The sequence below is a fragment of the Xenopus laevis genome, chromosome 9_10S, assembly GCF_017654675.1.
Source record: "Xenopus laevis strain J_2021 chromosome 9_10S, Xenopus_laevis_v10.1, whole genome shotgun sequence".
Taxonomy (NCBI): domain Eukaryota; kingdom Metazoa; phylum Chordata; class Amphibia; order Anura; family Pipidae; genus Xenopus; species Xenopus laevis.
The window spans coordinates 88,722,699-88,737,325 of record NC_054388.1 but is presented as its reverse complement, the minus strand read 5'-3'; the positions used below and the strand labels follow the sequence as shown (position 1 = coordinate 88,737,325).

General features: G+C 40.2%; 1 protein-coding gene across 5 annotated transcripts in view; it reads left to right on the top strand.

Annotated features, from left to right (window-relative positions):
- The first annotated feature begins 116 nt into the window (after positions 1-116).
- Positions 117-14,627, top strand: part of marf1.S (meiosis regulator and mRNA stability factor 1 S homeolog) — a 53,781-nt gene continuing 39,270 nt past the window's right edge. The window contains exons 1-6 of one of the 5 annotated variants that reach the window (XM_041579148.1): positions 117-289; positions 2,169-2,376; positions 6,449-7,102; positions 7,861-8,029; positions 12,861-13,084; positions 13,167-13,284. In XM_041579148.1, the coding sequence (XP_041435082.1) occupies positions 2,227-2,376; positions 6,449-7,102; positions 7,861-8,029; positions 12,861-13,084; positions 13,167-13,284 (1,315 nt within the window). In that variant the 5' untranslated portion in view covers positions 117-289; positions 2,169-2,226. Of the gene's footprint in view, positions 290-2,168; positions 2,377-5,122; positions 5,302-6,448; positions 7,103-7,860; positions 8,030-12,860; positions 13,085-13,166; positions 13,285-14,627 lie in introns of those variants that run through there. The other 4 variants (XM_018239105.2, XM_018239104.2, XM_018239106.2 and 1 more) reach the window with 4 other exon arrangements.

Sequence of the window (14,627 nt, the reverse complement as noted above, 5' to 3'; positions counted from 1 at the left end):
ATTATAATTAATGGTGATTTAATTGCACTGTTTTGCCTTCATTTTCTTTGGCTCGTGTCACGTGACACAAATGCTACTGTTTTGAAGCCGCCTGAAAGTAACTCATTTGCTCCGCCCAGGTTCCCTGAATCACTCACCATCTGCGGGGAGGGGAGGGGCGTAAAGAAGAAGAAGGGAGGAAGCGTTCGCCTGCGTCTTGCCACTACCGGAAGTGCGCCGGAGATCTTAGCTGGGGCACAAAGGAGAAGAATGTTGTGAGAGGGACTACGCGAGAGAAGAGGGGGGCCAGGTGCGTTCGCAACGGGGAGTGAGTCCCAAAGTGAATGGGCAAGGGGGTGGCTATTGGTTTACATTCTGTCATTCATGTAAAAGCGCAGGCACGGTCTGTTTTTATAGTGTGGTGGGTACGGAACGCATTTTAGGACATATTCAAGCGGTGTGTATTGTTCCTTCTACCTACTGGTTTACAAGCTGTGGAGGCAGGCTATAGGGCATACACCCCTGTTATAGTTGTGTGACAAGGCTTGCCCAGCATTATTCATTGTTCATTATTCATTGTAAATTTAATCTAATCATGCAACATTGTAAGCAGGCTGATATATATAGATAGATAGATAAATATTATATAGTTCAGCCTCTTGCCCAGCCCTCAGAAATACAGCATGACCTGTGATACAATTTGCAAGGTCACTGCAACCACAAAAATAGCTGTACTGTTGAGAGGCAACAGCATACCTCCCAACTGTCCCTTTTTCAGAGGGACAGTCCCTCTTTTGACAGCTCAACCCGCAGTCCCTCATTTGTACTGGAAAGTCCCTCTTTTCTCTGCACTGAACAGCCAGAAAAAGAAACAAAGTTTCTCACTTAATTAGCTTTTAGCACAGAGCCCAGAACAGCTAACAGGTGCAAATAATATACTTTGTAGCAATTTTGAGACACAAAAACACAGTTTAGACAAGGAGAAATATTTTCAAACTTTCATAACCTGCCAAATTTTGTAAAACAAACATGGTAATTATGGGTGTGGCCACATAAAGGGGTGTGGTCAAAAAAAATTTGTCCCTCTTTTTACTTCCAAAATGTTGGGAGGTATGCAACAGGTGTACTGTTTCTATTCATTCCGACACTCCTATTCCTTATCCAGTCTTCCTTTCAATGCACATACTGGTTAAAGGAGAAGGAAAGTCTTCTTCCACTTGGAGTGCCAAATGTTAGGCACCCCCATGTAAATGTATTTACTTACCTGAAACCCCGGGCCGGTGCTCCTATCAGCAGAAAACTGCACTAGCCGGGGTTATTCCAGTGAGCACCACGGAACAATCCTCTTCCGGCTTCTTCTTTCTTCAAATTTCTCAGGGCATGCGCAGTAGAACGAAATAGCCAACTTTTTAGTTAAAGTTTGCTTTTCACTCTACTGCCCATGTGCGGCCGCGAGAAGAAAGAATCCAGAAGAGGATTGATTTGTAGTGATCGCTGGAAGAACCCAAGGGCCGATGCAGTTTTCTGCTGATAGGAGCACCGGCCCGGGGTTTTGGGTAAGTAAATACAATTGCTTGGGGGTTCCTAAAAATGATGTGCAGGCCAGCTTGATACCCACTGGTCGGGCCGGTTCAGGCCGACCTTGCACTCTTCGCCACCTTCAAATCTCTGGTTCGTCTTTTATAGACGCTCGCTCGTCCTGCCCCTTTTGAGACGTCGGCTGGGCGGGGTCAGTCTATAAAAGCAACCCGGAAGTCAGATGCGGGCAGGTTAGGGTCGGGGAATCCCAACCCACACATCACTAGTGCCTAACATTTTGCAGCCCCAAGTGGAAGAAGACTTTCCTTCCCCTTTAAACTGAACCATAACTACCAGATTAGCACTATAATTCTAAGTAGGAGAACTTCTGAGTGAGCTACAATAATTTGAAACCCACCAAACAAATATATATATATATATATATATATATATATATATATATATATATATATATATATATATATATATATATATATATATATATATATATATATATATATATTTTGGAGAACTACCCTTTTAAAACATTCATTGCAATGGAATACAGAAGGCACCCTTCATTCTTTATTTGCCGATTTGGAAGACTTCATCCATGTTTGTTACAAAAAAACATGATTTCCTTTATAATGACACATCTTTCTTTTTGAAAGGAAGGAATAATGACTTGGAAAAGGCCTTATTGGTGGCTAAAGTGTTGTCTGTGGCTGCATGATGGAAGGTAACGAGACGGGAAACCTGTGCAGTAAATCCGTTGGATGGCTTCAGAAGCAAGATAAAAATGTGGAACCGTGGTTGTGGAAGCTCTCAAACTGCTTCTCTACACTTGGTCAGCCTTTACCTTCTACAGGTGGAAACCTGGTAATGCGATAGTCCTGCTTTTCTATGCAAGTTATAAAGTCTGTTATATACAATATTGGCTTGTGCAACTCAAAAATGCCTATGGTGCTCCATTAATATGAACTGTCTTTAAAGGAGAAAGAAAGTCACTCTCACTTGGAGGTGCCAAAACTTTAAAAGAGGTGGTTCACCTTCAAACAACTAGTTGTTTTCAGATAAATCACCAGAAATAAGAACTTTTTCCAGTGAATATCTATTTTCTATGTGTGACCGTTTTTTTAATATTGAAGTGTAAAGTGTCATTTTTCACCTTCTGAAGCAGCTCTGGGAAGGTGGTCGCCAACCCTGTAAACTGTTCTAAATGGATACATTTAGTTGAAACATTTCTCATCTTTGTTCCTGCTGAGCAGAAGCTCTGGGTTTCATTACAGGCAGCTGTTAGAATTGATACAATAGTTACTAGTACTCCAGAGATGCTGCTGAGCAATGTATCAACTAAATGTTGCAAAACTGTAACCTTTTAGAGCAGGAGTGCCCATACTTTACTAATGCAGGGTCTACTTTTAGTGATGTTGTCCCATTGTGATCTACATCCATAGTAGTATTGTTAGCATTCTGTTCCATGGAAAATATTACTTAAATATTGATTTCTGAGAGAATTTATTTTGTATATTGCTAATTTATTACTTATGTAACCTTGAATAAATATCTGAATGGAAATCATGATTTATACAAGCTGTTTGTTGACAGTGTCTTGAGATCTACCGATCATCAGCTAAAGGTCTACTGGTAGATTCCGATCTACCTTTTGGGCACCCCTGGTTTAGAGTCTGTACCTGAATTAGTGAGCTGCCAGACTAAAACACCAGAGACAGGAACATTCAACTTTAAACTTTGATTTTGGGAAAAACAGTAAAAAATAAATAATGGGAGGGAAAGTAATTGAAAAAAGTCTTTCCGGGGAACAATCTAAAAACAACTGAATTGAAAAAAGCGTTTGGAAGGTGAACAACCACGGGGCGGTTCACCTTCAATTTAACATTTAGGATGTTATAGTATGACCAATTCTAAGCAAATTTTCAATGGTCTTTATTATTTATTTTTTATAGTTTTTGAATTAATTGCCTTCTTCTGACTCTCTCCAGCTTTCAAATGGGGGTCACTGACCCGCCTAAGATCAAATGCTGTGTAAGGCTACAAATACGTTGTTAATTTTTATTACTCTTCTTTCTATTCAGGCCCCCTCCTATTCATATTCCAGTCTCTCATTTAAAGCAATGCATGGTTGCTAGGATAACCAGATGGCTAAAATTGCAAATTGGAGGGCTGCTGAATAAAAATGTGTTTTTCTATTTCTGATAGGGAATCCATGTAGCTGATTCCTGTGAATCTCAAGTTAAGCCAGAGGGACATGCCCCAGTTCCATAGGCAACCACAATGCAAAAAATGATATATCAAAAGATATGTCCCAAAGCTTATATATAGTAAAAATAAAGTTATTTATAAATATTCACATTAAAAATTGCTACATTTGGGGTCAGTATGTATATACCAGTAAACTCAAAGTAATGCTGCTCTGAGTCCCCTGTCAAAAGAAACACAGCATTTCTTTCCTTCTATTGTGTATATATGGGCTTCTGTATCAGACTTCTTGCCTTCAGCTTAAACCTCCTTGCCCCGGGATTGAGCATGCTCAGTTTGCTCCTCTTCCCCCCCCCCCCTCCTTTCTCTGCTGTAATCTGAGCCCAGAGCTACAAGTGAGCAGGGAGAAACTCAGGCAGGAAGTGATGTAACGCCAAGCTAACATTGCAGCTGCTATCCTTAACAAACAGAGCTTCTAGAGCTTTTTACTCGGGTATCGTAAAACATTCTACAGGATAAATATAGCATTCTAGCTTGCACTATTGCAGCTAATCTATTTACAATAAAAAGCCTTTGTAGCTTTCCTTTTCCTTTAAGCATCCCACAGTGACTGTAAATAAATTTTGTAGGAAAGTGCTATAACAAAAAAACTTCTTGTTGTAGAATTTCCAGACAAGTGGATTATATTAGTGCACACAGCCACACACCATAGGTAATAGTGACTGCAAATTGGTTGGAAGGTGATATGTCTCTCTGGGGAGATTGCCTAATCACCATAGATAAGAGCTATACATGCCAGACACAATGTATATAATCTTCAAACCTTTGATCAACAAGGTAAGGAAAATAGGGGAAGTTGTTTTTTTTGTTTTTTTAATGCTGAATAAAAAATATCCCAATTAGGTATACTTACAAGCATAACTGATGAAAAACAAAAAAAAGTTGTATAAATTATCAGAGGCCAATTCATATTGGCCTCTAATTTACACATTTCACGTGGTACACTGCACTTCCTCAGGATGATATTGAATTAATAAAAAAAATGGGTTAATAATTAACTTTAAAAATCATATGAAGCTACAGTCAATGCTACTAAATTTGACAAAATATGGAGTCCCTCTTGGGAGTCAGGGCCAGGAGCAACCTGAATGATAACAACGATATCGCATGATGTGTCTTTCATACACCTGTACCATTTACCATACCCTATAGTTACCAGTGTAATAAATGTGAACATAATCAAAGACAAATGGTTATTTAAAGGAGAACGGGTTATTTGTTGTATTGATTATAAAATAATAAAAATGAAGAATAGGTTTACCTTTAAAAAAAAAAAAAAAAATTAAAAATTGCTTCCTTATTGGAGCTTCCCATAAGTCTGCTATGATCCCTGTCTGTGTTTCAGATGAATGGTGGGCGTTTCTTAACTGTCCCTGCCAGAAGCACAGTAGGAGGGGAATAATCAATTACAGCCCAGCAGTCACACAAGCAAAGACATACTTCGTTTCCCATCAGGTCAACCTAGCTGCTTTTCCACGCAATATGTCTCATTTAAATAATGCAACCTAAGGATGGTGTAACAAGGTGTGGTTTCAGCGTTTTTAGCCCACAGTGTTTTTAATTGTACTCCTATACGGAGGAGCAAGGATATATTTGGGTGCCTTATTGCTGCTTTTTAGCTTGGCAAAACTGCATCACATGCCATTGCTTTAACGAATACAATTTGGCTGTCCAGACCTTTACAAATTTTGCTTTGGCACTATGCACTTATCAGAGGCTCCTTTATGGCTGTGTTAACCCTTTCTGTTACTAGGAAATATTTAAGGCTGAAAAATATGGATGCACCGAATCCACTACTTTGGTTTCGGCTAATCCTCCGCGAAAGATTCTGCCAAATACCGAACCGAATCCTAATTTGCATATGGAAATTAGGGGTGGGAAGGGGAAAACATTGACAAAAAGTCATGTGATTACCCTCCCCGCCACTAATTTGCATATGCAAATTAGGATTCGGTTTGGCCGGGCAGAAGGATTCGGCCAAATCCTGCTGAAAAATGTTGAATCCTGGCCGAATCCCGAACCAAATTCTGGATTCGGTGCATCCCTAGTGAAAAATCCAGACATCTTGAGGGAGGAGTAGTTGTGAAGCCTTCATGGAGCTGTTTTAACATTTATTTTCAGATGTGATTTGTCCCCCCCCCATCCCTAAATTTTATATGTGCTTATCTTTCTTTTGACATATTATTGATGCTGCTAATCTGTCCTCTCAAGAATTCAGACAACATTCTCTTGTTTACTAATACAGTGCACTGTGATACTAATGCATGAATAGTTGAAGAAATCTCAGGATTATAAACTGTTGTGTATTTTGGCCTGCACTCCTTATAATTTTATGCCAGGTGCAAGTCATATTGGGGAGCTTTGCTTTATTCCACCATACACACACACACGCCAAAAAATACTCTTGATGTATTCTAGACTTTAATATCAAAATTACAGAAAAACTTCTAAATAAAGTAAGCTGTTTTGGTTTTATTTTTATTTTGATATACAAGTCCATTTTTTTTTTTTTTTTTTTATAAATTTCCGGTTGTTGGGGATCATAAGCAATGCAGTGCTACAAATACGCTGTTTTGTCCTCCGACTCTGTTATGGACTTGTGTATTTGTGTGGAAATCCGATTATTCTTTTGTCCTTTCTAAATAAAATTCTCTCCTGTTTTTCTTTTCAGAAAGATTACATGGAGCATCCAAACACAAAAGTGGAACTAAAGGATATTCCTCCTCCCCCACCCCCACTTAAGCCTTGTACAAATATTTTCCCTACAGTGCCCCTTCCTAAAATCCCACCACCAAAACTACCAGAAGTTCAACATCAAACAGTCCCAAAAGTAAGCTGCTGTGTGCTCTGTTCCAGTAGTAGCTCTTGTGCACCAGATATTCGGTGCAGTGGTGGTGGTTTTATTCATCCCAACACAATCTTAGATAACAGTACAGTTACCTGCCAGGTAGCCCCACGGTTGTCATTTGCACCTGAAAGTCCTTTTAAAAAAGCTTCTAGTACAAACACCTTTGTCCCTCACTCAGCTGGTTTCTCCAGCCTTTGTTTAGAAAGTCGCCTGTCCCCATGCCAGTGTCGCTCTCAGCCAGCACCTTGCTACCCTAAAGTTCATTTGAATCCTTTTCACGGTGACCACCCCAAATTTCAGGTTCCTACACTTGGCACATCTCCTAGCTACTTCACCAGTGGGCTACCCCAGCACCTAGAAAACCACCTAGCACAGTCTGAGTACCTGTCACATTTCTGCACAAGTTCTCTGCATCTAAAAGCACCACCTTCTGTCTTTCTCAAAGGCCCTCACTTCTGTGATGTTTGCTTTGAAGAGGTTTGTTTTATTCATTTATAACCTTTTATACATTATAGCATTATAGCAAAAATGTTTTCTTGGTTCTGTATTGTGGTGTTCCTTGGCTTTTACTCATGTGTAGCAGAATTTGAATATTTTGTTTTCCAAATATACTACAGCAATTAGTATGTGAAATTATATATTTTTTTTTCTGTAAGAAAGTTGCATGCTATTTTAATACTTATCTTCCTTTTACCAGTTATTAATCAAAAGCATAGCTTATTGTGTATGGAAAATTCTCTCTATGTACTTGATATTTTTAAGAGACTTAAAACAGCCTTTTTTGGTGTACAGTTGCTTGTCTCATCTCATGTAGAGGGTGGGCACATGATGCTGTCAAAGCATCCAGAATCGCTGGAGATGCCACAGGCCTAAAGGTGGACTTGTACTGAAAAACTTTTACTGGCTTATTCGGGAAGATTCTTTTGGCTGTAAAAGGGTTGCCCTGATACTACTGGTCCATTTTTTTCCACACTTAATGCCTGCAAGGTCCATTCTAAAGGGAAGTAAGGATTTAATGTGGGTCTTCTTAGGAAGTATGTAGAAACTGGTGTTGGTGTCTGCCTTAAACAACTAGAAGTGACTGCAGTCCCAGTCTAAGGAAAATAAGATCGAGGGAAGCATTTTTTCCTTATATAATATTACTCTTACCAAGGTTAATTTGTGTAAATTAACACTAATCATATTTTCAGTAAATTGTTCTAAACCTTTTTCAAATCTTTCTCCTTCTCATGCAGCCGTCTAACAATAAAGTCACTGATTCACATAAGATTTGGCCAAATATCCCTCCACCAAACATGAAGAGTGCTGCCATCCCTATATGCAATGGTTGTGGAACACAAGAGACTGTGAAGGAGGCTGCCCTCTTACTTGCAAAGAATCTCTGTAAAGCATCACAGAAATATGGTAAACACTGTTTTGTTTTTTTTTTCAAAACTACAGGTAACCTCTTAAAGGAAGGAAGCTGATTAGAATTATCTCTGCGTCTTGAGGGAATGTGAAACTGGCTTCACCTGATGTATTCATCCACAAAGTGCTGTCTTGAGAGAAATTACAAATTTAGCATGTTAAAAATGGCCAGTTCTAAGCAACTTTTCAGTTGGCCTTCATTTTATATTTTTTTATGCTTTTTGAGTTATTTGCTACCTTCTTCTGACTCTTTCTAGCTTTCAAATGGGGGTCACCGACCCCATTTAAAATAACTAATGCTCTATGGGGCGTGGCCAAGCTGACTACCTGAATGGCAGCGTGATCTGTGAGCTCCGTTCACCCGCTTCATAACCAACCAGTAAATAAGCTCATCACTAGCACGAGCAAATGGCTCCTAAACAGAGAGCTAGCCATAAACCCGGCGAAGTGGCCGAATTTTTCAAGCGGAAAGATCAGGCCCCAAGCGGCTAAGATGGCGAAGAGATCGCTACGTCAGAGTCCCTGTTGGAAATGACGGACCAGGTTAGCAAACAAGATCTTAAGGACTTAAATGATAATCTCGCTAAGCTAATAACTGTCTCACAGCAAAGAACAGTTAAAGAAATTACTGCAGAGGTGACGGACCTCTGGGAGCGTGTAGCAGATAATGAAGAGGCCATGGAAGGGCTCCAAGCATACTGCGCACAAACTGAGGCCGATATCTCAGACATTAAGAGATATTTACTCGCTTTGCAGGAACAGCAGGAAGACCTTGAGAATCGCTCCAGGCGTAACAACCTGCGCATTAAAAACCTGCCTGAAAGCTACACAGACCTGGAACCAACTATTATGAAGCTGTTCCAGAGTATCTTGCCGGACATGGAGCCTGCACGGCTTGTGATAGACCGGATTCACCGGACATTGCAAGGAAAACCTAGGGAAGGGGAAGCTCCTACGGATGTTGTACTGAGACTGCATCATTACAAGACAAAGGAGCTACTATTGCACAGCACTTACAATAAAGAAACCAAGCTTGAAGATGATACAGCGGTCTAGCTTTACGCTGACATATCTCCAATTACACTCAAGTGACGGTGAGAACTCAAGCCCCTAACGGAATTGCTTAACCACCATAAAGTGAGATACCGAAGGGGTTTCCCATTCTAATTGCTGGTTAATCATAATGGGAAAACTGCAGTTTTCAATCTACAGGAGCAGAACAAGCTGCTCACAGCACTGGGAATTCCACCATTAGAGGAAAATGTGCCGCCGAGCCCAAAATGGATATCCCCATCAGCTTCAACATGGGCATCCACCAAGTCACACCGCACCTCTAGGCCTCCTGATAAGCCACCTGTCCCATCTACCCAGGGGCTAAAACTAAAAATAAAGCTAACAAAGCCGATACGCTATTGGCACGTAAACTCAATCCCAAAGCCAATACTCAAACACTACACCCACTCAAGGAGAAAAATGGGTAGTTAACATATGACTCTACACATATAGCACATCTATTCCAAAATTACTATTCTGAATTATATTCAGGGACCACCACCAATCAGGCTACTAATACGCATTCCTAAATCACTTCTTTCTTAGACAATATAGATATTCCCCAGCTTAATACAATTGAAAAAAATGTATTGAATAGCCCCATCACCATCAAGGAAACAGTGGAGGCAATAAAATCTTTGAAAGCAAAGTGCCGGGCCAGATGGGTTTTCCTCTCAATTTTATAAAAAAAATAGCCAAAAAATATATCACAGCACCTAGCGAACTTTTTCAATGCAATATTGGATGGAAAAGCCACATTCCCTGTTGAAATGCTTAAAGCTAATATAGTGGTACTTCCTAAACCGGAAAGGGATCTAACAAATGTAGAAAATTACCGGCCGATATCATTAATAAATACGGATGTCAAATTACTGGCCAAGATCTTGGCCAATAGGCTTAATACAGTAATAGGCCGACTAATACATCCAGACCAAACTGGCTTCATCCCGGGCAGGCAGTTTACGGACAACGTTAGGAGAATATTCAACATCGTGGCCTTTACTAAAACAAAGAAGGTGCCATCGGTCACTCTGTCACTAGATGCTGAAAAAGCATTTGATAGGGTTGACTGGCGGTTCCTTCAGTGTGTGCTTACAAAATTTGGTCTCCCATATAAATTTCTCAAAGCGGTAGCAAATTTGTTTTTGAAACCCTCAGAAGACTTTCCCATACTCAATGGTACCCGCCAGGGATGCCCTTTTTCGCCATTACTCTTTAGCCTCTGCATAGAGCCTCTTGCTATAATGGTCAGGTCAGACCCTTCAATACAGGGGATAGCTATAGGCCATAAAACTTACAAAGTTGCTTTATTTGCTGATGACACTATTTTCACCCTATCACGTCCTTTCACATCACCCCTGAATTTATTTCAATGTATAGTGAAATTTTGCAAGGTCTCTGGCTTTCGTATAAATCACTCCAAGACAGTAGCTACTCCACATAATTTATCAGATGTTTCTCTTAAGTTACTTAAACTTAATTTCAATTTCAAATGGATAGAAACAGGAATGAAGTATCTGGGGGTCAAAATAGCAGATAACCCGAGTAAACTCCATCAACTCAACTTCATGTATGCATATTTGAAAAATGTAATGAATACTTGGATGTCTTATCCAATATCTCTTTTAGGAAGGGTTAATGCTATTAAAATGGTAATTTTACCCAAATTACTATATTTATTCAGAGCATTGCCCATTATAATACCAGATAAAGAAATAAGATCCTTTCAATCATGTGTAACATCATTTATATGGCAAAACAAAAGGACTAGAATTTTAACGGCTATATTGGCAGGGTCTAAAGGTAAAGGTGGAAGGGGATTGCCGGATATCAAAAGCTACTATTTGGCAGCTAGCACAGATGGTCCAGTGGAACTCGACAGATAAAAATCATAGGTGGAAATTGAAAATTCCCTTACACATCCTATTGGGGTGCAGGGGTTATCATGGCTTGCTAAAAAACAGACCCCCACATTCAGAGAACATACCTCCTTATATACATCATACTTTACAAATTTGGGATTCTTGCCAATTAAAATGTAATCTAAGAGGCTCGCCTGGTTTGATTGTCCCAATCAACAACCCAGATTATGCTCCAGGTCTGGTGACCCTACGCTACAAACGTTGGGCTACTAAAGGGCTGTGGTCTCTGCACCAACTCATCCAATGGGACAAATTGATTCCATGGGACGCTTTTAAGGACAAATATGACATGACCGATCAGGATAGATTTCAAAATGTGCAAGAATCCCATTACATTAATACTAGTTTTCCTCAAACACCTATAGCTAAATTAACAAGGTTTGAATGGTTGTATAGCAATTTTATCTTTTCATAAAGCTTTGATTTCAGAACTCTCTAGACTGATATGGCATGATAGGTCCCCAGCAAAAACTAAGCACCAACAAAGATGGGAGACGCACATAGGCAAGTGCTTATCAGAAGAGCAATGGACAGAAATATTCATGGACATGGCAAAGATTTAATTGAATGCTATCATTAAGGAAAAACCTTATAAAATTTTGTATGATTGGTATGTGTCACCTACCTTACTCCGTAAATCGGACTCTACCAAATCCAAGACATGCTTTAGAGGATGCGGTCAAGATGCAGACAACTGGCATAAATGGTGGACATGCCCAATAGTGCGTCAAATATGGACTGACACGTTCAACATGATCTCGACAATTTTTCAAACTAGTGTTACTCCAGATCCATGGGTGGCGTTATTTGGTAGACGCTTGCAACTTTCCAGGAACCACAATAAACTAGCAACTCAAATCTGCTCAGCTACAAGATGCGTCTTAGCCTCAATGTGGAAGGGCCCTGGGCCACACCAATCAGCACTGGAAGGGAAAATATGGTGGATTGCGGCCAATGAAAAAATCACTTATTGAAAGATAAGATGGACAAATATATGGAGTCCCTGGATTACTAAAGATGACCCCACATAGGATGTTTGTATCTCACTGACTATGCTATAGCTATAATCTTAGTTCGTGTAAAGTAGCCAGTAAGAATGACACGTTGACAACAAAATGTTATCATTTTATTGTATGTTTTGACACAGTATTACATTTTATAGCTGTTCATTAGCATTTTGTGCAAAATATTGAACTTGAATAAACTAAGTTTAAAAAAAAAAAAAACTAATCTGTAAGGCTACACATGTTTTGTTTATGCTCCTTTTCATTGCTCATCTTTTCATCTTCTAGTCATATTCCAGTCCCTGATACAAATCCATGCATGGTTGCTAGGGTTATTTAGACCAGATTGCTGAAATTACAAACTTTAGAGCTTCTGAATAAAAAGTAAAGCCCAACTGCAAATTGTCTCATAATATTAAACTCTACATCATACTACGTTAATTTTTAACAACCCCCTTTGAAGGGGCAATAATGCCCCCTTATTCAGAATCAATTCAATGAATAGGGCCTGTACCTTTTCATTTGACTTATCTATAGTTTGCCTAGGTGTAGAAAATGTGCCCTGTCTAAGCATTGACCACGGATTCCGTCCCTGTCTACACACACACCACAGGGAGGTTAGGACTAGATTTGTGTTTTCTTTGCTGCATTGTTGTTTATCCATTCTAACTTTCCAGTTGCTCCCTCATTGATAGCTAATTAAATTCCAAGCCTGACCGCTGTTCATCAAGAAACTTAGATGGAAAAAATAAAAAATGAATAACCGTTGCAAATTGGCAGACTCGCTGGTTAAATTTTAAATGTGCTTTTTCTGAATATATTTTTTTTTCTGATATTAATAACTTCTAGGATCCCCAGATATGGCTACAGGTCAGGTGCAGGAAAATCTTCCACCTATAGGTGTGTTTTGGGACATTGAAAATTGCTCTGTTCCCAGTGGGCGCTCTGCAGTGACGGTAGTCAAGCGAATCCGAGAGAGGCTGTTCAAAGGACACAGAGAGGCAGAATTCATATGTGTTTGTGACATCAGTAAAGAAAACAAAGAAGTTATTGAGGAACTTAATAATTGTCAGGTAATACAGTGCATGAATGTTCCAAACTGATTCTACCTATGTGAACTTTGTCTATATTTGTGTCCTTGTGTTTTCTTCGTAGGTAACCGTTGCTCACATTAACGCTACAGCAAAAAATGCTGCAGATGACAAACTCCGACAGAGTCTGAGAAGGTTTGCAGACACACACACTGCTCCTGCCACAGTTGTTCTGGTTTCAAGTAAGTTTACAGTTGTACTGTAAGGTATCTGCACAGGTGGTATAAATACTTAGTAAGTTACAGGGCAGGGACCTTCTGCATTCCTGTCAACCTGCTTACATGCCACTTAATATTTATTCCACAGTTCCTGCTATGCACTGCACTTATTGGATCTGTTATCCAGAACCCTCTAAATTATGAAAATGCGATTGCCCATGCACACAATTTTAAACTAATACTTCTATTATTTAACAGTGATTTTTTTTCTCTTCAGCAATAAAACCGTGCCCTGTACTTAATCCCTACTGATTACTCCTTATTTGAAAAACAAACCTTTTGGATGTATTAAATGTTTAAATGTTTTCTTAGTACACTTAGGGGGTTATTTGCTAAAATCCGAAACTTTCTCATTATTTTTAATAAAACCTCTTCAACCAACCTCCTGTTCACATTTTACTTTATTTTATCAATAAGTTAACTCTAACAGAGTTGCTAAAATTGTGGAAAAATCTGATCTAAAAATTTGGATATGACTTCCAAAAACTCAGACTTTTTTGCATTATTGCCTGTATTCTCATACTAAACCATCACAGATCATATTTCTCTGTCGTCTTAGGGGGACACAGGGAACCATGGGGTTAAGCTCCATCCTCCAGGAGGCAGGACACTTGAATAATTAAATAAGGGGCGTGCCCATCAGGCTTTACCCCATACACTGTACATTCCTCTTCAGTTTTTTAAGTGTCCTGCTCCCAGGAGGATGGACCGTCGCATGTCTCTACGTTCAGTCTTGAGCTGATACCCGGGGTGAGGCCTGAAAAGCAGGGTTACCTGTTTTCATAGAGGCAGCCCCCTACGAGGAGCTACACACCGGGGTCAACAATAGCATTAGCTAAGACCACCTAGACGTTGCCTGCCTGAATGTCTCAGAGCAGAGGGTCTGGCCGGTGTGGGGGGGTAAGTGGCACAATGTCTGCACTGTAGCAGGTCTGTCTGCCTAAGAGTTCTTAGGAACTACCCCTCTCCCCCCCCCCCTCTCTTGACCCTAGTCCTCCCTCCTATAGCTCTCCCTGCCTGGCTATCATTGGGCTTGAATTGGCTCCTACCTGGTCCGTTTTTTTTTTTTTTTTTTTTTTTTGTTCCCTGCAAAATGGGGCAGCTCCTAGGATGTGCGCTGTAGCAGGCGCATTGAGGCAGGCTGCTGGAAGGGGAGAGGCTGCTGCAGGCTGCGACGCTGCTGGCAGCCATCTCCGTGTTGCGCAGGAAGTGGAACGCATTGCGTTCCATCTCCAGTCTGTTCGGCGGCCATCTTGGTTTGGCGCGAACCGGAGCGCATGTGCGCATGCGCGCGCACGCAATGGAAC